At 41.7% G+C, this 26191-nt stretch overlaps 1 protein-coding gene across 11 annotated transcripts in view; it reads right to left on the bottom strand.

The window, feature by feature from the left end:
• dok4 (docking protein 4) overlaps window positions 1–26191 on the bottom strand; it is a 96667-nt gene that overhangs the window by 19740 nt on the left and 50736 nt on the right. The window contains exon 9 of one of the 11 annotated variants that reach the window (XM_073069597.1): window positions 18293–18416. The exons of 9 other annotated variants lie outside the window; for them this stretch is intronic. In XM_073069597.1, the coding sequence (XP_072925698.1) occupies window positions 18293–18416 (124 nt within the window). Of the gene's footprint in view, window positions 1–18292; window positions 18417–25388; window positions 25528–26191 lie in introns of those variants that run through there. One more of the 11 variants, XM_073069599.1, reaches the window with a different exon arrangement.

The following is a 26191-nucleotide window of genomic DNA, read 5'->3' on the forward strand; positions in this document are numbered from 1 at the left end:
ATCCTTCCCATAAAACAAATTGTCCCAATCCAGTCCTTCTAAGTCCTTTCACACCTCCTCAAAGTTAGCCTTTCTCCAATCAAAAATCTCAACCCTGGGTCCAGTCCTATCCTTCTCCATAATTATATTGAAACTAATGATATTGTGATCACTGGACCCGAAGTGCTCCCCAACACATACGTCCGTCACCTGACCTATCTCATTCCCTAACAGGAGATCCAACACTGCCCCTTCTCTAGTCGGTACCTCTATGTATTGCTGCAAAAAACTATCCTGCACACATCTTACAAACTCCAAACCATCCAGCCCTTTTACAGAATGGGCTTCCCAGTCTATGTGTGGAAAATTAAAATCTCCCACAATCACAACCTTGTGCTTACTACAAATATCTGCTATCTCCTTACAAATTTGTTCCTCCAATTCTTGCTCCCCAGTAGGTGGTCTACAATACACCCCTATAAGTGTTACTATACATTTCCCATTCCTCAATTCCACCCAAATAGTCTCCCTAGATGAGCCCTCTAATCTATCCTGCCAAAGCACCGCTGTAATATTTTCTCGGACAAGCAATGCAACACCTCCCCCTCTTGCCCCTCCAATTCTATCACACCTGAAGCAAAGAAATCCAGGAATATTTAGTTGCCAATCACACCCCTTCTGCAACCATGTTTCACTAATAGCTACAACATCATATTTCCAGGTATCAATCCATGCTCTAAACTCATCCACCTTTCTTACAATGTTCCTAGCATTAAAATAGATGCATTTAAGAAACTCTTCACCTCTTCCTCTCTGTTTATCCCTAACGATGTAATCAACTTTATTATCTTTTTCTTCTTTCTCCCCTACATCTTTGGTCTGAGCACTCCCCTTCTCTATCGCCTGCCTATCCTCCCTCAGACACTGTCTACTAGCTTTCTCTATTTGTGAACTAACCTCCTCCCCCCTAGTCTCTTCAAATTGATTCCCACCCCCCAACCGTTCTAGTTTAGTCTCCCCAGTAGCCTTTGCAAATCTCCCTGCCAGGATATTGGTCCCCCTAGGATTCAAGTGTAACCCGTCTTTTTTATACAGGTCACACCTGCCCCAAAAGAGGTCCCAATGATCCAGAAACTTGAATCTCTGCCCCCTGCTCCAATCCCTCAGCCACGCATTTATCCTCCACCTCATCCCATTCCTACTCTCACTGTCGCGTGGCACAGGCAGTAATCCCAAGATTACTACTGTTGTGGTCCTTCTCAACTGCCTTCTTAACTCCCTATATTCTCCTTTCAGGACCTCTTCCTTTTTCCTACCTATGTCATTGGTACCTATATGTACCATGACCTCTGGCTCCTCACCCTCCCACTTCAGGATTTCTTGGACGCGATCAGAAACATCCCGAACCCTGGCACCAGGGAGGCAAAATACCATCCGGGTCTCCTGATCGCATCCACAGAATCGCCTATCTGACCCCCTAACCATCGAGTCCCCTATTACTACTGCCTTCCTCTTCCTTTCCCTACCCTCTGAGCTACAGGGCCGGACTCTGTGCCAGAGGCACAGCCACTGTTGCTTCCCCCAGGTAGGCTGTTGCCCCCCAACAGTACTCAAACAGGAGTACTTATTGTCAAGGGGTACAGCCACTGGGGTACTGTCTAGTACCTGACTCTTCCCCTTCCCCCTCCTAATTGTGACCCACCTGTCTGCAACTCCTCTCTATCAACACCTCACTCTCCCTGACCAGATGTAGGTCATCGAGCTGCAGCTCCAGTTCTCTAACACGGTCCCTTAGGAGCTGCAGCTTGGCGCACCTGATGCAGATGTGGACTTCCGGGAGGCTAGGAGACTCCAGGACCTCCCACATCCGACTCTGAGAACAACAAGCTGCCCTCACACTCATACTTCCCCTTTCCTCAAATAACAGGAAAAACTGAAACCTAAACCTACCTTGCCTCGCCCGTGTCCACCTAAGCTCATTGAGCCAAAGCCCTTAAGCCTTCACTCTGCTCCTGGCTAACTCCGCTGCCCGCAAATGACACTGCCCGCTGTATAAGGTTGTGTCCTTTTTAAAAATTACCTAGCTCTCTGAACCTTTTCTTTCTTTTCTTTTTGACTAGATTTATTACAGCCTTTGTACAGCACACTTCCTGTACCCTACCATAACTTCCATGTCTCATTGGAATGTACCTATACAGAACTCCACACAAATGTCCCCTGAATATTTGCCACATTTCTTCTGTACATTTCCCTGAGAACATCTGTTTCCAATTTAAGCCTCCAATTTCCTGCCTGATAGCCTCAATACCCCTTTCTCCAATTAAATGCTTTTCTAACTTGTCTGTTCCTATCTCTCTCCAATGCTGTTGTAAAGGATACAGAATTATGATCACTATCTCCAAAATGCTCTCCCACTGAGAGATCTGACACCTGACCAGGTTCATTTCCCAATACCAAATGAAGTACAGCCTCTCCTCTTGTAGGCTTACCTACATATTGTGTCAAGAAACCATCCTGAACACACCTAACAAATTCCATCCCATCTAAACCTCTTGCTCTAGGGAGATGCCAACCTATGTTTGGGAAATTAAAATCCCCCATCACGACAACTCTGTTATTATTACACCTTTCCAGGATCTGTTTCCCTATCTGCTCCTCGTTGTCCCTGTAACTATTGGATGGTCTATAAAAAAACACCCAGTAGAGTTATTGACCCCCATCCTGTTCCTAACCTCCACCCACAGAGTCTCTGTAGACAATCCCTGTATGATGTCCACCTTTTCTGCAGCCGTGATGCTATCTCTGATCAATGGTACCACGCCCCCACCTCTTTTGCCTCCCTCCTGTCCTTTCTGAAACATCTGAAACCCAGCACTTGAAGGAACCATTTCTACCCCTGAGCCATCCAAGTCTCTGTAATGGCCACCACATCATATCTCCAAGTACTGATCCACGCTCTAAGCTCATCCACTTTGTTCACAACACTCCTCGCATTAAAATAGACACATCTCAAATCTTCGGTCTGAGCGCATTCCTTCTCTATCACCTGCCTATCCTCCCTCTCACACTATCTACAAGCTTTCTCTATTTGTGAGCCAACTTCCTCTTCTCCAGTCTCTTCAGTTCAGTTCCCAACCCCAATAATTATAGTTTAAACTCTCCCCAGCCTTAGCAAACCTCCCTGGATATTGGTCCCCCTGGGATTCAAGTGCAACCTGTCCTTTTTGTACACGTCACACCTGCCCCAAAAGAGGTCTCAGTGATTCAGAAATCTGAATCCCTGCCCCCTGCTCCAGTCCCTCAGCCACGCATTTATCCTCCACCACATCCTATTTCTATTTTCTCTGTCACGTGGCACAGGCAGTAATCCCGAGATTACTACCTTTGTGATCCTGCTTCTCAACTTCCGTCCTAACTCTCTGTAATCTTTTTTCAGGACCTCTTCCCTTTTCCTACCATGTCATTGGTACCAATATGTACCACAACCTCTGGCTGTTCTCCCTCGCACCACAGGATATCTTGGATAGAAACATAGAAAATAGGTGCAGGAGTAGGCCATTCGGCCCTTTGAGCCTGTACCGCCATTCAGTATGATCATGGCTGATCATCCAACTCAAAACCCATGGATGTGATCCAAAACATCCAGGACCTACCATCGGAGTTTCTTCCCTGCATCCACAGAATTGCTTGTCTGACCCCCTAACTATCGAGTCCCCTATCACTACTGCCTTCCGCTTCCTTTCCCTACCCTTCTGAACCATAGGGCCAGACCCTGTGCCAGAGGCACAGCCCCCGCCACTTACCCCAGGTAGGCTGTTTCCCCCCCCCCCCCCAAACAGGATAGACAGACAGATAGATAGCCAGGTGGACAGGCAGATAGATAGACCTATAGACAGTCAGACAAAATGACAGACTGATGGTCTAATAGATAGTGAGATATAGCTAGAGAGAGACAACAGATAGGCAGATAGAGCAATAGATAGTGAGACAGATGGACTGATAGATAGACTGACATATAAATATATAGACAGAGAGATATCCGGACAGACATATAGATTTACAGACAGATGTACAGGCAGATAGACAAATAGGCAGAAAAGTAGATGGATAGCCAATAGACAGACACATAGACAGAGAGACAGATAGATAGATCATCAGACAGCTAGCTAGACAGACAGATCTACAGACAAATATCGACAGTCACATAGAGAGATAGCAGAGAAATGAACAGACAGATAGACGGACAGACAAATGCATAGATAATCAGAAAGATGTGCAAATATAATGTCAGACAAACATATAGATATTCAGGTATAGATAGATAAATAGATAGACAGACCGACAGATTGACAAACATATTGATAGAGAGACAGACAGAGATCAATAGAGATTGATAGAGTGATAGATAGATATACAGATAGATAGATAAACAGACAAAGATAGAGTGATAGCAGACAAATAAACAGACAGATAGCTAGATAGCCAGGTAAATAGACAGACTGATCTATAGATACACAGATAGATGGACAAAGGGATTGATAGCCAAGAGGTAGATAGGCAGATTAGACAGACAGATCAGTTAGACAGACAGACAGACAGATAGATAGATAGACAGGTACACAGGCAGATTGATAGACCAATAGATAGATTGACAGGCAGATAGGTAGATTTAGAGACAGGAAGATAGATGGGCAGATAGTCATTTAGGACTCAGTATTTAAACAAACAGGTAGATAAACAGAGAAATAGATGGACTAACAGACAGTTAGATAGACAGATATACAGACAGACATAGATAGAGAGAGAGATAGACATACAGGGATATAAATAGACAGACAGAGAGAGAGGTATGAGATAGATAGATAGTCTGATAGACAGTTAGAAAGATACATAGATAGACAGCTAGACAGATTGAGACAGATAGATAGACAATCAGATAGATTGATAGACTTTCAGATATATAGAAAGACAGCTATAAAGACAGTCAAATAGAAAAACAGATAGATAAACAGGCAGATAGCGAGATAGAAAGACAGACATATCAATAGAAAGATAGATAGTCCAACAGATGGATAGATAGATAGATAGATAGATAGATAGATAGATAGGAGACAGAAAGATATATAATAAGCAGATAAATATAGAGATAAATAGACAGATGGATGGATAGATAGACATTAACATAGATTGATAGACAGTTAGATAGACATCTTGATAGGCAGACAGATATACAGAGAGATACAGTGATAGATAGACAGATATGTAGATAGGCAGGTAGCTACATAGATAGATAAGCAGATAGACATACAACTAGATAGACAGGTAGATAGGTAGATAGATAGTCAGACAAATAGACAGACAGATTTCCAGAGAGACAGATGGATAGACAGTGCTAGACAGATAGCAGATTGAATGACAGATGTATTGGCATATAGTCAGGCAGATAAATATTCAGATCAATACACTGAGAGATGGACAGACTGATAGCAGACAAATAAACAGACAGATGAATGGACATATGGACAGATACAGCGATAGATAGATAGATAAACAGATAGACTGATGGCGATAGATAGGCAGATGGATTGATCGTTATGCAGAGACAGAAAGGTAGTTAGACAGATTAATAGACAGAGAGATACTTAGACAGATAGACAGACAGATAAATAAACAGATAGACAGGTAGGTAGATAGACAGACAGATAGACATATACACTTTGTAGATAGATAGGTGGACATATAGATAGACAGCCAACTGGACAAACAGATAGAGAGACAGACAGATGGATAAACAGAGATATAGACAACAGGCTGACAGACAGATAGACAGTTAGACAGAATGATAGATTGATAATCACATAGACAGATAGACAAACAGATAGATAAACTGACAGATAGAGAGGCATATAGACAGACAGGTTGACAGATAGATTGATAGACAGATAGATAGATACATGGATAGACAGATCAACAGATGGGTAAATGGACAGGAGAGGTAGATCAGTAGATAGATAGATAGAAAGTTACAATGACAGATAGATATTCAGATAGATGGATGGACAGAGACATAGATAGATTGACAAAGTGTTAGATAGATAGACATAGACGATTAGATAGATGAATAGATAGGACAGACAGATGGAAAGGCAGACAGACAAACAGGAAGAAGGATAGACAGATATAGACAGATGAAGAGACAGACAGATTGACAGATAGTGATAGATAGTCAGACAGATGGATAGATCATTAGACAGACAAACAGAGTGTCTAATAAATGGATAGACAAGTAGACAGATAGAGAGATAGCCAGACAGATAGATAGACTGACTGACAGATAGATAGATAGATAGACAGATAGTCAGACAGATTGACAGGCAAGCAGTTAAATAGACAGGCAGATAGGCAGGGAGACAGCAGACAAATACACAAGGAGATTAATAGACAGATAGATAGGTACAGGGATGGATAGACAGAGGGATAAATAGATTAAGAGGCAAACAGATAGATAGACAGACAGTTAAATAGGTAGTCAGATAGATTGACTGACAGATAGACAAAGAGACAGACAGTTATACAGATAGAAAGGCAAGCAGATAGACAAACAGATAGATAAACAGGCAGATAGAGGGACAGATAGACAGAGATATCGATAGATAGATAGATAGATAGACTATTCAGAGAGGGATATGGATAGTTAGATAGAGCGACCAATAGCTAGATAGACAGACAGACAGACACTGAGAGTTTTACAGAAAGATGGATCTGTAGACAGATGGGTAGGCTGGCAGATTAACAGTCAGGCAGACAGAGAGATAGCTATACAGACAGATACATAGATTGACTCAGATATAGAAAGATTATATACAGTTGGACAGGTAGCCATACAGACATATAGACAATTAGACAGAAAGACTGACAGACGGACAGGTAAAGAGACAGATAGATAGACAGATTGATCGATACACAAATCGATATAGATAGGTAAATAAATAGATAGATACTCATATAAATAGTTAGGCAGGTAGAGACAGACAGACAGATAGACAGACCAATGCATAGGCAGATGGCAGGCATTTAGCCAGATAGATAGATAGTTAGATAATTAGATAGATAGACAGTGAGATAGATAGGTAGACAGACAGATAAATAGGAAGATAGACCAACAGATAAATAGACAAATAAATTGGTAGATAGATGGATAGCCAGAAAAACAGACCGATAGACAGACAGATAGATACATAATTTGATAGGCAGACAGACAGCTAGACTGACAGGTAGGTAGACGGACAAAGACAAATAGATAGATGCAGGATGATCATTTAGAAATACAGATATATAGATTGACATATAGATAGATAAAAAGAGTGAGAGAGACAGACAGACAGCGAGATAGATACTTAGACAGGCAGATAGAAAGATGGTACAATAGACATATTGATAAATAAATTAATATAGATAGAATAGAGAGATAGATAGATTTATGGATAGATAGATAAATAGATAGAAAGAAAGATGGTATGATAGATAGATAGACCGTCAAATGGATGGACAGCTAGATAGACCAACATGTAAATAGACAGATAGAGAGAGATAGATTGATAACTGACAGACAGATGGACAGGCAGATGTATAGACAGGTGGGAAGGTAGATAGATCAATACATAGATAGACAGACAGAAAGATAGGAAGTAAGTTAGATAGATACACGGAGCGATGTAGACAGACAGATACACAGATATACAGACATATAAGACAGACAGATAGAAAGATAGGCAGATGGACAGACAAATAGACAGATAGAAAGATAGCCAGAGAGATAGGCAGATAGACTGAGTGACATACAGACAGTTACAAAGAAGGACTGATAGATGGAAGATAGGTAGACAGGCAGATAGATAGACAGGTAGATAGATTGATAGACAACAAGACAAATCATTAGATGGACAGATAGAGAGAGGGGGAATAGATGGTCAGATACACAGACAGATAGATAGATGGATAAAGACAGTTAGAGAGAAACATAGACCGAGAGACAGACAAATAGATTGAATGATAGACAAAGAGACAGACACTGAGAGGTTGACAGATAGATAGAGCTATAGACAGATAAACAGTCTGGTAGATTAACAGAGATATAGGCAGGTTGACAGAAAGACTTATAGATAGACAGACGGATAGATGAACAGACAGATTGGTAGACAGACAGATTGGTGGACAGCCAGATAGATAAATAGATAGATTGACAGACAGGTAGATAAACAGATACATACATACATACATACATAACTAGATGGACAGTTGATAGACAAACAGAGGCAGTTACATAGATAAAGGATGGTCAGATAGATATACAGACAGATAGATAGATAGATAGATGGTCAGATACACAGACAGACAGATAGGGATGTAGACTGAGAGATGGACAGATAGATCAAACGATAGACAGAGAGACAGACACTAACAGGTTGACAGTGTGTATATATATAGATAGATAGAAGGATAAGAAGACAGACAGTCAGACTCTGATAAGCTGACAGATAGACCTATAGAGACACAGGTACATAGACAGATAGACACAGTCTGTCAGACCAATAGATACACAGAAAGATGCTTAGATAGAGCGAGTGATAGGCTGACATATGGACTGACAGAGGGATAGACAGGCACATATCCAACAGATAGAGAGAGAGAGACAACAAGATAGAAAGACAGACAGATAGACAGACAGGCATGTAGGCAGTCAGACATACAGACAATTAGACAGAAAGACTGATACATAGACAAACAGATATCTAGAGAGACAGATAGACACATGGTTAGATAGTCAGATACACAGAGAGATAGACTGAGAAACAGACAGATAATAGTTAGATGGACAGATAGATAGATATATGGATGGTTGATAGAGACAAATAGATAAAGGGTGGTCGGATAGATATATAGATAGCAAGACTGACAGATGTTCACAGAGATAGTCAGACAAATAGCTACACGGACAGATAGATGGATAGACGGTAAGATAGAAAGACAGATAGATAGACAGCAAAATAGATAGGTAGACAGACAGATAGATGGATAGAAAGATGGTCCAATAGATATATAGATAAAGAGATAGACAGATGAACGGATAAACAGACAAACAAACCAATAGACAAACAGACAGATAGATAATTTGAAAGATAGACAAATAAATAGACAGTCATACAAACAATTGGATAGATAGATAAATAGACAGACAGACAGACAGATAGGCAGAACGACACACAGACAGATGGCCAGACATCAAGCCAAATAAATAGAACATAGAACGTGGAATAGTACAGCACAGTACAGGCCCTTCGGCCCACAATGTTGTGCACACCTTTAAACCCTGCCTCCCATATATCCCCCCACCTTAATTCCTCCATATACCTGTCTAGTAGTCTCTTAAATTTCACTAGTGTATCTGCCCCCACCACACACTCAGGCAGTTCATTCCACACACCAGCCACTCTCTGAGTAAAAAACCTTTCTCTAATATTCCCCTTGAACTTCCCACCTCTTACCTTAAAGCCATGTCCTCTTGTATTGAGCAGTGGTGCCCTGGGGAGGAGGCGCTGGCCGTCCACTCTATCTATACCTCTTAATACCTTGTAGACCTCTATCATATCTCCTCTCATCCTCCTTCTCTCCAAAGAGTAAAGCCCTAGCTCCCTTAATCTCTGATCATAATGCATGCTCTCTAAACCAGGCAGCATCCTGGTAAATCTCCTCTGTACCCTTTCCAATGCTTCCACATCTTTCCTATAGTGAGGCAACCAGAACTGGACACAGTACTCCAAGTGTGGCCTAACCAGAGTTTTATAAAACTGCATCATTATCTTGCGACTCTTAAACTCTATCCCTCGACTTATGAAAGCTAACATCCCATAAGCTTTCTTAACTACCCTATCTGCCTCTGAGGCAACTTTCAGGGATCTGTGGACATGCACCCCCAGATCCTTCTGCTCCTCCACACTACCAAGTATCCTGCCATTTACTTTGTACTCTGCCTTGGAGTTTGTCCTTCCAAATGTACCACCTCACACTTCTCTGGGTTGAACTTCATCTGCCACTTCTCAGCCCATTTCTGCAACCTATCAATGGCCCTCTGCAATCTTCGACAATCCTCTACACTATCCACAACACCACCAACCTTTGAGTCGTCTGCAAACTTGCTAGCCCACCCTTCTACCACCATATCCAGGTCGTTAATAACAATCACGAAAAGTAGGGGTCCCAGAAGTGATTCTTGTGGGACACCACTAGTCACAACCCTCCAATCCAAATGTACTCCCTCCACCATGACCCTCTGCCTTCTGCAGGCAAGCCAATTCTGAATCCACCTGGCCGAACTTCCCTGGATCTCATGTCTTCTGACTTTCTGAATAAGCCTACCGTGTGGAACCTTGTCAAATGCCTTACTAAAATCCATGTAGATCATATCCACTGCACTACCCTCATCCATATGCCTGGTCACCTCCTCAAAGAACTCTTTTAACAGGCTTGTTAGACATGATCTGCCTTTCACAAAGCCATGCTGACTGTCCCTGATCAGACCATGATTCTCTAAATGCCCATAGATCCTATCTCTAAGAATCTTTTTCCAACAACTTTCCCACCACAGATGTAAGGCTCACTGGTCTAAAATTACCCAGACTATCCTACTACCTTTTTTTTGAACAAGGGGACAACATTCGCCTCCCTCCAATCCTCTGGTACCATTCCCATGGATAACAAGGACATAAAGATCCTAGCCAGAGGCTCATCAATCTCTTCTCTCACCTCATGGAGCAGCCTGGGGAATATTCCATCAGGCCCTGGGGATTTATCCATCCTAATGTATTTTAACAACTCCAACACCTCCTCTCCCTTAATATCAACATGCTCCAGAACATCAACCTAACTCATATTGTCCTCCCCATCATCAAGTTCCCTCTCATTGGTGAATACCGAAGAGAAGTATTCATTGAGGACCTCGCTCACTTCCACAGCCTCCAGGCACATCTTCCCACCTTTATCTCTAATTGGTCCTACCTTCACTCCTGTCATCCTTTTGTTCTTCACATAATTGAGGAATGCCTTGGAGTTTTCCTTTACCCTACTCACCAAGGCCTTCTCATGCCCCCTTCTTGCTCTCCTCAGCCCCTTCTTAAGCTCCTTTCTTGCTACCCTATATTCCTCAATAGACCCATCCTAAACCTCATGTATGCTGCCTTCTTCCACCTGACTAGATTTTCCACTTCATTTGTCACCCATGGTTCCTTCACCCTACCATTCTTTACCTTCCTCACTGGGACAAATTTATCCCTAACATCCTGTAAAAGATCCCTAAACATTGACCACATGTCCATAGTACATTTCCCTCCAAAAACATCATCCCAATTCACACCCGCAAGTTCTAGCCTTATAGCCTCATAATTTGCCCTTCCCCAATTAAAAATGTTCCTGTCTTCTCTGATTCTATCCTTTTCCATGATAATGCTAAAGGTCAGGGAGCGGTGATCACTGTCACCCAGATACTCACCCACTGACAGATCTGTGACCTGACCCGGTTCATTACCTAATACTAGATCTAGTATGGCATTTCCCCTAGTCAGCCTGTCAACATACTATGACAGGAATCCACCCTGGACACACTTAACAAACTTTGCCCCGTCTAAACCATTGGAAATAATCAAGTGCCAATCAATATTAGGGAAGTTAAAGTCACCCATGATAACAACCCTGTTATTTTTGCACCTTTCCAAAATCTGCCTCCCAATCTGCTCCTTGGTATCTCTGCTGCCTATAGAATAGGGGGCCTATAGAATACCCCCAGTAAAGTAACTGCTCCCTTCCTGTTCCTGACTTCCACCCATATTGATGTAAAAAAGGATACTGCTACATTACCCACCCTTTCTGTAGCTGTAATAGTATCCTTGACCATTAATGCCACCCCTGCTCCCCTTTCCCCCCCCCCCCATCCCTTTTAAAGCACTGAAATCCAGGAATATTGGGAATCCATTTCTGCCCTGGTTCCAGCCAAGTCTCTGTAATGGCCACTTCATCATAATTCCACTGTATGTATCGAAGTTCTCAGTTCATCACCTTTGTTCCTGATGCTTCTTGCATTGAAGTACACACACTCTAGCCTTTCTATCTTACTACCTTTACACCTTTTATTCTGCTTCTCTTTCCTCAAAACCTCTTTATTTGTTAGATCTGGCTTTACTCCATGCACTATACTTGCAGTTCTCACATGACCTTTATCCTCCTCCACCTCACTATCTGTTCTAACACTCTGCTTCCCCCCCCCTGAAAACCTAGCTTAAACACCCCCCCACCCCGAAGCAGCACTAGCAAACCTTCCCGCAAGGATATTAGTCCCCCTCCAGTTCATGTGCAACCCGTCCCGTTGGAACAGGTCCCACCTTCCCTGGAACAAGGCCGAATTGTCCAGAAACATAAAGCCCTCCCTCCTGTGCCAACTCCTTAGCCACGTATTTAGCTGCATTATCTTCCTATTTCTAGCCTCACTAGCATGTGGCATGGGTAGCAATCCTGAGATTGCTAAACTCCCTAAACTCTCTTTGCAGGACCTCCTCCTTCTTCCTTATCCATGTCATTGGTCCCTACATGGACCACGACATCTGGCTGTTCACACTCCCTCTTGAGAATATAGAGAACTCGATCAAGATATCGTGGACCCTGGCACCAGGGAGGCAACATACTATCCAGGATTCACGATCTCTCCCACAGAACCTCTTATCTGTCCCCCTAACTATCAAATCCCCTATCACTACTGCTCTCCTCTTTTCCCTCCTTCCCTTCTGAGCTGAGGGTCCAGTCTCAGTGCCAGAGACACGACCACTGCAACTTGTCCCTGGTAGGTCATCCCCACCAACAGTATCCAAAACAGTATACTTATTATTGATGGGAACAGCCACAGGGTGCTCTGCTCTTCCTGTCTATTCCCCTACCCTCTCCTGACAGTCACCCAGCTACCTGACTCCTGACTCCTAGGGGTGACTATCTCCCTGAAACTCCAGTCTATTTCTGCCTCTGCCTCACAAATGATCCGAAGTTCACCCAACTCCAGCTCCAGTTCCCTAACGGTTTGTCAGGAGCTGCAGCTGGATGCACCTTTTACAGGTGTAGTCATCAGGGACAATTGTGCTCGCCCCGACTTCCCACATACTGCAAACGGAGCACCCGACTGCCCTAAATGCTGCCTCCATTACCTAATTCTAAGTTAATTAGATCAATTAAAGGAGCTTACCCGGCCTTACCTCATTGAGACAGACTGATAAACAGATAGATAAATAGATAGATAGATAGATACACAGATGGACAGATAGATAGATTTCTAAACAGATATACAGATGGATGAATAGACAGCTAGATAGACAGGTAGACAGACAGATAGACAGACCAACACACAGACAGATAGCCAGACTTCCAGCCGAATAGATAGATAGATAGATAGATAGATAAATACACAGATAGATAGATTTATAGACAGATATACAGACGGATGGATAGACCGGCAGACAGACAGATAGATATATCGACAGATACATAGGTAGACCTATAGTCAGACAGGTAGACATATAAACAGGCAGACAGACAAATACCGGTAGATAGATTGACGGGCAATGGCCAAACAGACAGATAGATAGTTAAATAAGTAGATAGGTAGATAAGTAAGAGAGAGAAAAATAGATAGGTAAATGGTCAAAACAGATAGACGGCTGGATAAATAGAGAGATAAATCAATAGTCAGACAGACATGCAAAAAGATAGATAGAACCAGATAGACAGGCAGAGGTACAGACAGATGGACAGATGGAAAGGTAGATAGATAGATACACAGATAGATAGAGAGAGATAGATTGACAGACTGAGAGACAGAAGTTGACAGATAGGTAGACCTATAGGCTGACAGTTAGATAGACAGATAAACAGGCAGGCTGACAGACAGGTAGATATATAGACAGATACTTTGGTAGACTTAAGGACTGACAGATAGATTGGCAGACAGACAAATAGACAGACAGATAGAGAGAGAGATAGACAGGAAGATACACTATCAGACAGATAGATAGATGGACAGACCGGTAGACAATTAGATAGACTGACAGACATGAAGGCAAACAGGCATACAGCTAGTTAGACAGAAAGACTGATAGATAGACAGACCAATATGCAAAGAGCATAGACAGTCATGTGGATAGTCAGATAAACAGAGAGATATATTGACAGACAGGCAGATGGATAGCTAGATAGATAGATAGACAGAAGATAGACGAACACACACAAACAGATGGGTAGGTATGTAGATAAGCAGACAGACAAACAGATAGATAGAAAGACTGATAAACAGACCAAGAGAAAGATAGGTTGATATGCAGATGCACATAGAAATACTGATGGATAGGCAGATAGATAGAAAGACAGATAGACAGACAGATAGATAGGCAGATAGATATACAGGCAGATACATAGATAGACACACAAACAAACTGACAGATAGATAGACAGGGAGATAGATAACAGTTAGACAAATAGATAGATGGCCAGACAGATACATAAATGCATAGTTAGATATGTAGATATATATCGACAGACAGGCAGACATATATATATAGATAGATAAACAGATAGATGAATAGATAGATAGGCAGAAAGCAGATGAATAGACACACAGATACACAGGCAGAAAGACAAAGACTGAGAGATAGATAGACAGACAGACACCAAGAGGTTGACAGATAGATAGATCTATAGGCAGACAGGTAGATAAACAGATAAACATTCAGGCAGACAGACAGATAGCTATACAGAGAGATACATAGTTAGACATATAGACAGGCAGGCAAGAATACACTCAGATGCACAGATAGATAGACAGACGTGCAGATTGATAGCTGACAGACAAATACCCAAATAGATAGTCAAATTGGCAGATAGACAGAGACATAGTCAGAAAGATAGAGAGACACATAGATAGACTGACAGGTAGACAGATAAATAGATAGACAGATAGAAAAGACATATGGACAGTTTGACAGAAAAACAGATAGACAGACAGATAGTTAGACACACAATTGATAGAGGGGCAGGTAGATACAGTATATAGATAGACAGAGAGACAAATAGATCGACAGACAGATAGACAGTATATGGGCAGGAAGACAGTTAGATATACAGATAGATAGATAGACAGAGAGAGAGAAAGTTAGATAGATAGATAGGCTGAGGCTGATAGACATAATCAGACAGATTCATAGACAGATAGATAAACAGACAGGTAGAGAGTTAGCTAGGTAGATGGATTATTAGATAGATAGATGGATATTTAGTTAGATAGGTAGACAGACAGACAAATATACAGATGGATATACAGATTGATAGACAGTTAGATAGATAGATAGACGGACAGATAGACAGGTAGATAGGTTGATCGAAAGATAGATAGAAAGACTGATGGTCAGATAGATAGACATATAGCTAGCTAGATAGATAGATAGATACATGCATGCATACATAGAGAGAGTGGCAGACAGACAAATAGACAGACCAACACACAGACAGATGACCAGTCATCCAGACAGATAAATAGTTAGATAGAATGGTAGGCAGATAATCAGGTAGACAGACTGATAGACAAGCAGGTAGATAGAAAGTAAGACAGATAGGCAGACAAATAGATAGGCAGATAAAAAGACAGGTAGATAGACAAGCAGGCAGACAGACAGATACTTAGATAGGTAGACAGAGAGATAGACAGACTGACAAAGAGGGATATGTAGACAGATAGCTGTCTACATATTCCCAAACAGATAGTCAAATTATCAGATAGACAAATAGATGGAGAGACAGACAAAAGGATAGAGAGATACATAGATAGATTGATAGGTAGAGAGACAAAAAGATAGACAGATAGAAAGACAGATGTATGGACAGTTTGACAGAAAAACTGATAGACAGGCAGATAGTTAGACACATAGATTAATAGAGGGGCAGGTAGACAGACATATAGACAGACAAATAGACAAGCAGGTGGACAGAAATTTAGACAGATAGATAGGCAGATAAAAAGACCTAGATAGTCAGGCAGTCAGACAGATAGATATTTTGACAGATACCTAGATAGGCCTACAGACAGAAAGGTAGATAGGCAGATGGACAGGCAGGCAGACAGATAAAAATAATACAGACAGATGCATAGACAGACAGAAAGATAGACACACATATGGACTGACAGAGAGATGGATAGATAGAAAGATAGACATAAAATGGCTGGATAGACAGTTAGATTTATTGTTAGACAAACAGATCAGAATATAGACAGATAGACATATCTATAGACAGATAGAGATATAGATAGATAGATAGATAGATAGATAGTTAGACAGATAGACACAATATGGACAGGCAGATATATACAGATAAAAATACAGTTAGGTAGATAGATAGGTAGACAGACACAGATGGATAGTTAAACAGACAGGTAGACAGACAGATAGGGAGACAGAGAGACAGATATACAGATTGATAGTTAGACAGATAAATAGATAGACAGATATAGACAAATAAGCAGACAGATAAATAGGTCAGTTTATAGACAGATATAGAATCAGACATACAGACTGATAGACAAATATATAGACAGAAATGACAGCCCAATAGACAGGCAGAAAGACAGACTGATACATAGGGAAATAGATATTTAGAAAAACAGATAGATTAGATAGTTTGGCAGATAGACAGAGAGATAATCAGACAAGTGGACAGACAGATATAGAGAGGTAAAGAGATGAAAAAACAGATAGGCACACAGTTAGATAGGCAGATAGCAGATAGTCATAGCCAGGTAGAGAAACATATGGACAGATAGATAGATAGATAGATAGATAGATAGGCAGTTAGCTAGACATACAAGTAGATAGATATATAGACTGACCATGGATAGTTAGACATACTGGTAGTCAGACAGGTAGATAGACAGATAGATAGACAGATAGATAGATAGATAGATAGATAGATAGATAGATAGATAGATAGATAGATAGATAGATAGATAGATAGATAGATAGATTGAAAAACAGACAGACAGTTAAGCTGATCAGGTTATAGACATATAGACAGGGAGACATACAGACAGATATACAAACAAACAGAGAGATAAACAGATAGATCGACAGATAAAGTGGCAGAGGCAGACCAATAAACAGATGAGATAATAGGCCCATAGTCAGGCAGACATACAGACGGGTAGACAGATATACAGACAGATAGACATAAATAGACAGACAGGCAGACAAATAGACAGGCAGATAGACAGACAGGTAGATAGATAGTTAGACAGACAGATAGATAGACTGAAAGATATACAGATAGACAGACAAACATACAGACAGACAGATAGACAGACAAACAGATAAATTTATAGATAGACAGTTATATAACTTGACAGCGGAGTTCATTGGTTCATGAACTTTTCTGATTTCTGAGGCAGGAGGGAAGAAGCTATTTTAAAAGGAGCATGCCTTCAGGCTCCTCATGTCCACCCTCACCTTCACCCCCTCCAGCTTCTTACCCTCATCATACCACATATCTATGGTACCACCCTTTGCTCCATAAGAACTCTGCTGGATCAGAGCCACAGTATCCAACCTGCTAATCACTACACTCTCAGGACACTGATAAACAGGCTGGGAAAAGGAACTCACTGAATCCTGCTTCGACCCATGTGATGACAGTGGAACACTGCTTTGTTTATGGAGAGGGAATCATGCCACTTCACAACAGCAGCTACTGAATGACTTAGCTCCACCACGAAGTTCCCCATGACAGCTCAGCAAATAGTTCCTAGAACTGTGAACACGTGAGGTATGGTGTAGCCCACTCTGTGCTTCTTGTCACTTTATTACAGTGTTAGGTAATGTTAGGTTATCTGAGGCTCCCTCCTTCACTCCCCCACCCCCTTCCATTTCCCTCACTACTTCCTACTCCATGATTCTTACCCCTCCTTCCTTCTCCCTCCACATTCCTTCCTTCCCCTCTCTTTTCCTTCCTTCTCTCCCTTTACTCTCTAGCCCTCTTTCTGTCTCTCTCTCTCCCCTTTTTGTCCCTCCTATCTTACCTCCCTTCTTTCTCCCTCCTTTCCTACTCCCTCCATCCTCCCTCTTTCCCCTTCTCCACACCTCCTTCCCCTTCCCTCAGGACCTCCTTCCCTCTCCCTCCCCCACCCCTGCCCTTCCTCCCTCCCAACCTTGCCCCTCCCTCCTTTTCGCCCATTCCCTCTTACTTTGACAGTGCTCCATTTCCGCAGCAAAGTGTGAGGTGGTAATGTGATGCCAGAAGTTACTGCGGGGAAGGACAGCACTGGGAGTGCCAGGAATCCGCTCCTGCTCTGGTGTCCTGTTCAACAGCTGCAAAACACAATGGCAACCTTCTGCCAGGACAGCAAGAAACTGCAGATTTGTGTGCTCAGCTCAACACATCACAGAAACCAGGCTCCCCTCCACGGACTCTGTTCACACTTCTCATTGACTTGATAAAGCAGCCAGCGTAATCAAAGATCACATCACTTTGAAAATTCTCTCCTTTCCCCTCTTCCATTGGGCAGAAAATGCAAAATCCTGAAAGAATGTACCACCAGGCTTAAAGGCAGCTTTTATCCTGTTGTTATAAGTTTACTGAATAGTACACTAGTACTGTACATTAGTGATCGATGAGTGCCTTTCAGATTGAAACTCTGTGACTAGTGGTGTACAATAGGAATTGGTGCTGGGATTTTTTTGCCTACAACATATGTAAATAACTTGGATAAGGTATGATTAGTTCATATGTTGATGAGGCTATATGGGTATAAGAAGGGATGAGCATGTTAACAGCATTATATCATACCTCTTCAATAGGACTGCAGGACATGAGTTATAGGGAAAGATTGATTGGGCTAGGAATTTATTCCAGGAGCACGGAGAAATGAGGGAGCATTTGATTGAGGTATACCAAATTATGAGTGATATAGATAGGGTAAATGCAAATAGGCTTTTTCCACTGAGGTTAGGTGTGACTAGAAATAGAAATCATGGGTTGAGGATGAATGGTGAAGTACTTAAGGGGAATATGAGGGAACTTGTTCACTCAGAGGGTGGTGTGAGAGTGGAAACAGCTGCCAGTGGAAGTGGTGGATGTGGGTTTGATTTCAGCATTTAAAAGACATTTGGATAAGTGCAGAGATAGGAGTGTGGAGGTCTAAGGTCCGGGTGCAGGTCAATGTGAGTAGGCAGAATAATAGCTTGACACAGACTAGGCAGGCTTCTGTGCTGTAGTGGTCTGTAACACTGTGACTGTGACATGAAACTTGGTAGAATTGTAGATAGCAAAGAAGATTGCTTAATCTACCCATGGACATGTCATGTTATTATCTTAGGAGCACTGATGTACAGAGAAATCTTGTCTGGGGCATGTTGATAGCTCCTTTGAAATGGTGACGCGAATGGATAGGTAGGCATTTGACATGCAGGTCCAAGCACTGAGTATAAGAGTTGTGGCATCATATTGCCTCTGTACGAAACATTGGTCAGGTCAGTTTGGTGTATTGTGTATAGTTCTGTGGTAGAAGTAGAATGCAGAAGAGATTTACCAGGATATTGCCTGGAATGGAGGACTGTAGTTTTAACAAGTGATTTGATAGGCTATATTTATTCTCACTGGAACAAAAGATGCTGAGCAATGACCTTACAGAGGTTTGTAGAATGATGAGGGGCATAGAGAGGACAAAAAGACAGTAGGGCAGTGAATCTAGAACCAGGCACAGATTTAAATTCAGAGAGAGAAATTTAAAGGGGAACTTAGGGGAAAGTTTCTCAAGCAGAGTGTACTAGTTATCTGGAATGAGTTGCCAAAGTAGGTGTGAGAGCAGAAGGTATAATTTAAAAAAAAAAGACTTGAACAACATTTGGACTGATACTGGGATAGGTAGGCTAGAAAGAGAGGTGAGCCAGGTTAAAGGATATGGGAGCAGTGTAGATCAGCCAGCATTTCTGTTTTGCACTACTCTGTGACTCATTGACTATGTAAACAAGGATGTAATGTTGAAACTTTATAAAGCACTTGTAAGACCTCACTTGGAGATATTTTGAGCAGTTCTGGGCCTCTTAGAAGGGGAGTGCTGAAACTAGAGAGGGTTCTGAGGAGGTTCAAATAAATGATTCCAGGATTGACTGGCTTGACATATGAAGAGATTTGATGGATCTGGGCCTGTATTCACTAGAAGTCAGAAGAATAAAGAGTGACCTAATTGAAACCTATTGAATGGTGAAAGGCCTTGATAGAGTGAATGTGGAGAGGATGCTTTGTTATGGTCTGGTCCAGATCCCGCATTCCGGGTCTTGATCCAGTCCGCAGACTCCAGACTCCGGGTCTTGTAGCCATCCCTCCTTTCGCCCTTGAGCCCAATTAGTCACACCTATGGATCATCGTGGCTGGTTAGGGCTCAAGGAGGCACACCTGATGCCCATCGGCTGGCGGTGTATATAGGGGGCTCTGGGACTGAGTGGAGTTGGGGGTTGTCCTCTTGTTAAAGAGAAATTCTTTGAGTAAGTCTGGCAGTCACTCTGGACCTTCCTATCCCTGGCCTCTGTTGGGCAAGCCTGGCTGGACTGCTGTTGCCTGGTGGGGGACCTTTTTCATCCTTTGCTGATGATGGGTTGTGCCCTGCAACCTGCTTGGGCCCCTGTGTTCCTGCCTGGGTGGTCCCTGGGCCCTGCCCAGGAGATACGCGGCCGGCCCAGTGGGCCCTGCCCAGGAGATACGCGGCCGGCCCAGTGGGCCCTGCCCAGGAGATACGCGGCCGGCCCAGAGGTCCCTGGGCCCTGCCCAGGAGATACGCGGCCGGCCCAGAGGTCCCTGGGCCCTGCCCAGGAGATACGCGGCCGGCCCAGAGGTCTCTGGGCCCTGCCTAGGAGTTATGGGCAAAATGTGGTTGTACTGGAGAGAGTGCAGAGTAGATTAACTAGTATGTTGCTGGGATTTGAGAACCTTAGTTAAGGGATAGACTTGATAGGCTGGCTTATTTTCCTTGGAGTGAAGGAATCTGAGGAGGTGACATGAGAGGTGTAGACAGGTATTATATGTAGTCTGAATTATTTTTCCCTTTGTAGGGGTATCAACAACAGGGGTATAGTTTTAAGGTAAGAAGAAAATGTTTTAAAGGTTTTTCTTATCCATGCACAGGGGATCATATCTGGAACACATTGCCAGAGAAGATCAGATATAATGCTATGCTTAAAAGACACTTAAACTGACAAGGTGAAGAATGATGTGGGTCTAATGTGGACAAATGTGATTAGCATGGATGGGTGAGGGGTCTGCAAAGATGCAATGGTGTAAAGGCCATTTTCTGTGCTGTACAGCTTGATGTGGCCTTTGTGGTCTTTAACAGGGCCTTTGACAAAATCATAACTGATAAAATCAGTAAAAGCCAATTGGATCTAAGTGACTGAATGGATTCTGAACTGAGTTAGAGGTAGGGGGTAAACAGAGTTGGTTTGCTGAGCACTACTGTAACTGCTAAGGACCAAGGACCAACTGGTGATTGCCTCACCAATAGCTCTGGTGGCTCATTCCAAACAATACCCTTTACATGGAAGTGCTGTTGCTGATATCCCTTCTAAATCTCTTGACTCTGATCACAAACCCATGTTCTCTTGTTTTTCAGTATTCTGTCCCTGGGGAAAAAGACTATGTGCTTTCACCCTGTCTTTTTTTAAAAAATTTTTTTTATTGAATTTTCAAATAGGTTACAGAATAGAAAGAAAAAAAAATAATATCAGCCCTCCCCACTCCTCTTAACCCCTCCCCCCTAACACATCCCTATATATAAGAAAAAGAGAAAAGAAAGAAAGAAAAAAAGAGTGCCTGGATATCGGAAGATCCCCACATGCTCCATGGAGTTCAAAATAGCTTTTATATATATATATATATTTCTTTCCCCAGAGGACCAATAATTTTATCTTCGGAGCACCTATATATTTAATCCTATCGTTTGTAAATAAGGGCGCCAAATTTTCAGAAATGTATCATATTTATTTCTTAAATTAGAAGTAATTTTTTCAAGTGGAATGCAGCTGAAAATTTCATTCTTCCAACGATCTATACTTAAGTATAAATCCGATTTCCAAGTAACTGCAATAGCCTTTTTGGCTACTGCCAATGCAATTTTTATGAATTCTTTCTGATATTTGTTCAATTTGGGTTTTGGTTTTATCCCTTCAATATCACCTAGCAAGAATAATATTGGGTTATGTGGAAGCTGTGTTCCAATAATTTGTCCCAGTTTCCCATTTTTGTCTTGACTTACGAATTCCTTGTTTAATTGCCTGTTTTTGAATCAAATTATACATACAAGAAATAATTTTTAAAATTTTTCCTTTATGAATTAGTTTCTATTTCATTAGGTTTCGGCAATAACATTGTTTGACCCAGCTTATCTCTTAAATAAGCCCTTAATTGGAAATAACAAAAAAGAGTGTTATTTGATATTTTGTATTTATTCTTTAATTGGTCAAATGACATTAATATACCTCCTTCAAAACAGTCTCCTATATATCTAATCCCTTTTTGAAACCAGTTATATAAAAGTTGATTATCCATTGTAAAAGGAGTAAGCTTATTTTGAATTAAAGGTCTCTTTGCTAATAAAGATTTCTTTATCTCATCATCAACATTTACCTTATTCCATAAATCAATCAAATGTTTTAGTATAGGAGATTCTTTCTTTTCCTGTATCCATTTAGATTCCCATTTATATATAAAATCTTCTGGTATATTTTCTCCTATTTTATCTAATTCTATTCTAATCCATGCCGGTTTATCTTCATCAAAAAGAGATGCAATAAATCTAAGTTGATTTGCTTTGTAATAATTCTTAAAATTTGGTCATTGTAACCCTCCTAGGTCAAATTTCCATGTCAATTTTTCCAACGATATTCTTGACATCTTATCTTTCCAAAGGAACTTCCTCACATATTTATTTAACTCTTGAAAAAACTTCTGCGGTAATTTTATTGGTAGTGTTTGGAATAAATATTGTAATCTAGGGAATATATTCAGTTTTACAGCATTGACTCTACCTACTAATGTTATTGATAACATCATCCATTTATCAAGATCCTCTTGAATTTTTTTCAATAATGGCAAATAATTTAATTTATATAAATTCTTTATATCATTATCAACTCTTATACCTAAATACTTTAGGCCATTTATCAGCCATCTAAATTGAGTTATTAATCGACATTGACTATAATCTCCTTTAGTAAGGGATAGAATTTCACTTTTATCCCAATTTATTTTGTACCCTGATATTTTCCCATATTCTTCCAATCTAGAAGATAATTTATGCAACGAATGCAATGATAAAGCAGAACATCATCAGCAAATAAGTTAATCTTGTATTCCTCCTGATTAACTCTGAAACCCATAATATCTGAGTCAGTTCTAATTAATTCAGCTAATGGTTCTATCGCCAACACAAATAAAGCATGTGATAAAGGACAACCTTGTCTAGATGACCTTGTTAACTGAAATGATACTGAAATTTGGCCTCTTGTTTTTCAGTATTCTGTCCCTGGGGAAAAAGACTATGTGCTTTCACCCTGTCCGTGGCCCTCATGATCTTATCAGGTCACCCCTCAATCTCCAACATTCCAGGGATTAAAGTCCTAGTCCAACCTCTCCTTGTAACTCAGGCCCCCCAAGTCCAAGCAATATCCTGATAAATATTTTCTGTATCCTCTCTAGTTTAATAACATATTTCCTGTAACAGGGTGACCAAAGCTGTAGATAATACTACAAGTGCAGCCTGAGCAATGACTTATAGCAACTCTTATAGTTAAAGGCCTGACTAAATGAGCAAATTCTGCACTTGCACTCCTAATTACCTCTGTTCCAAAACAAGGCCCTATCAGTTATTGTATACCCTGCAGGGCTTTGATCCCTTCAAATGAAATATCTCACATTTGTTTGGATTGAAATCCGAATTTACAAATCTGTTTTGAAACTACTTCTTTTCATGCTAAGTGTGAAAAGAGTTTGAACTGCGGCCAATCAGTAAATGGGATTCATTACCAAGGGTGAATAAAAATAAGGGAGGGGCAGGTGGAGAGGCCATTGGGTGAGTGGGACAGTGTTAAAGTGGGAAGGCTTTGGCTGTGGATCATCAGGCTTTAGCGAGTTAAATTTCTGGTAGGACTCTTCTTCTTTATTCATCATTCTTAGTCTGTTAGGGCACAGTTAGAGCAGTCAGAATGACTCCTGGGGCAGTGTTGTGTCCTTTGTGTAAGATTTGGAAATTCTGGGAGACCTAGAGCCTCCCAGATAACCATATCCACACTGTGTGCACCAAGCTGTAGATTCTCAGAGAACATGTTAAGGAATCGGAGCTCACAAACAAGAGAAAATCTGCAGATGCTGGAAATCCAAGCAACACACACAAAATGCTGGAGGAACTCAGCAGTGCAGACAGCATTTATGGAAGAGAGTAGACAGTGGACATTTCGGGCTTCATCTAAACTAGAAAATACAATGAGAAGTCAAAAGTAAAAAGGTGGGGCAGGAGAAGAAGAAATATAAGGTAGTACGTTAAACTAGGTTTGGGGGAAGAGAGTTGAAGTAAAGAGCTGGGAAGTCAGTTGGTGAAAGAGATAAAGAACTGGAGAAGGGGAAATCTGACAGGAGAGAACACAAGTCTATGGAAGAAAGGGAACAGGGAGGAGCACCAGAGGGAGTTGATGGGCAGGAAAGGAGATAAGGTGAGAATGAGAATAGGGAATGGTGAGCCGGGAGGGGGCATTACCAGAAGTTTGAGTAATCAATGTTCATACCATCAAGTTGAAAGCTACTCAGACAGAATATAAGGTATTGCTCCTCCAACCTGAGTGTGGCCTCATCACGGCAGTAGAGGAGGCCATGGACTGACATATTGGAATGGGAAGTGGAATTAAAATGGGGACCACTGGGCGATCTCACTTTTTCTGGCAGAGCATAAGTGCTTGGTGAAGTCGCCTCCCAATCTACATTGGGTCTCACCTATATACCGGAGGCCACAGTGGGAGCACCGTGTGTAGGTGATCCCAATAGACTCATAGTGAAGGGTCCCTGAATGGTAGTGAGGGAGGAGGTGTAGGGGCAGGTATAGCACTTATTCTACTTGCAAGGATAAGTAGAGGAAGGACAAATGGACAAGGGAGTCGTGTAGCGAGCAATCTCTGCTGAAAGCAGAAAGTGGGTGAGAGGGAAAAACGTGCTTGGTGGTAAGATCCTGTTGGAGATGACAAAAGTTATGGAGAATTACAAGGGGTGATTGATAAGTTCGTGGTCTAAGGTAGAAGGGGTCAATTTTAGAAAACCTAGCACATTTATTTTTCAACATAGTCCCCTCCTACAGTTATACACTTAGTCCAGCGGTCATGGAGCATACAGATCTTGGACCTCCAGAAAGTGTCCACAGCAGAGGTGATTGATGTTCGTGACCTAAGGTAGAAGGAGATGAGTTATTAACTTCAAACTTTCTACATACATCACTCAAAGAGTTGAAATGCATGTGCATGTAATGAGAGCTGTATAACTCATCTCCTACCTTAGGCTACAAACTTATCAATCACCCATCTATGGACACTTTCTGGAGGTCCAAGATCCGAATACTCCATGACCGCTGGACTAAGTGTGTAAATGTAGGAGGGTACCATGTTGAAAAATAAATGAGCTAGGTTTTCTAAAATAGACGCCTTCTACCTTAGGCCACAAACATATCAATCACCCCTCGTATGTGCTGGGTGAGGAGGCAGTGGGGCAGTAGGTGAAGAGAAGAGGAACTCTATGCCTAGTGGAGTGACAGGAGGATGAGGTGAGGGCAGACATGCGCAAAATGAAGAAATTCGTTTGAGGGCAAAGTGGATGGCGGAGGAAAGGAAGCCTCACCATCCCTTACTTTGAAGAAGAAGGACATCTCGTTACTTCTGGATTGAAAAGCCTCATCCTGAGAGCAGATGCAGCGGTGATGAAGGAATCTAGAGAAAGGGGTGGCAGTTTTACAAGGTACAGAGTGGGAAGAGGTATTATCCAGGTAGCTGTGAGAGTCGTAAGCACAAAGTACTCTGCAGATGCTGGGGTCAAAACAACATGTACAACATGCTGG

This window comes from Hemitrygon akajei, chromosome 17 (genome assembly GCF_048418815.1).
Source record: "Hemitrygon akajei chromosome 17, sHemAka1.3, whole genome shotgun sequence".
Lineage (NCBI taxonomy): Eukaryota > Metazoa > Chordata > Chondrichthyes > Myliobatiformes > Dasyatidae > Hemitrygon > Hemitrygon akajei.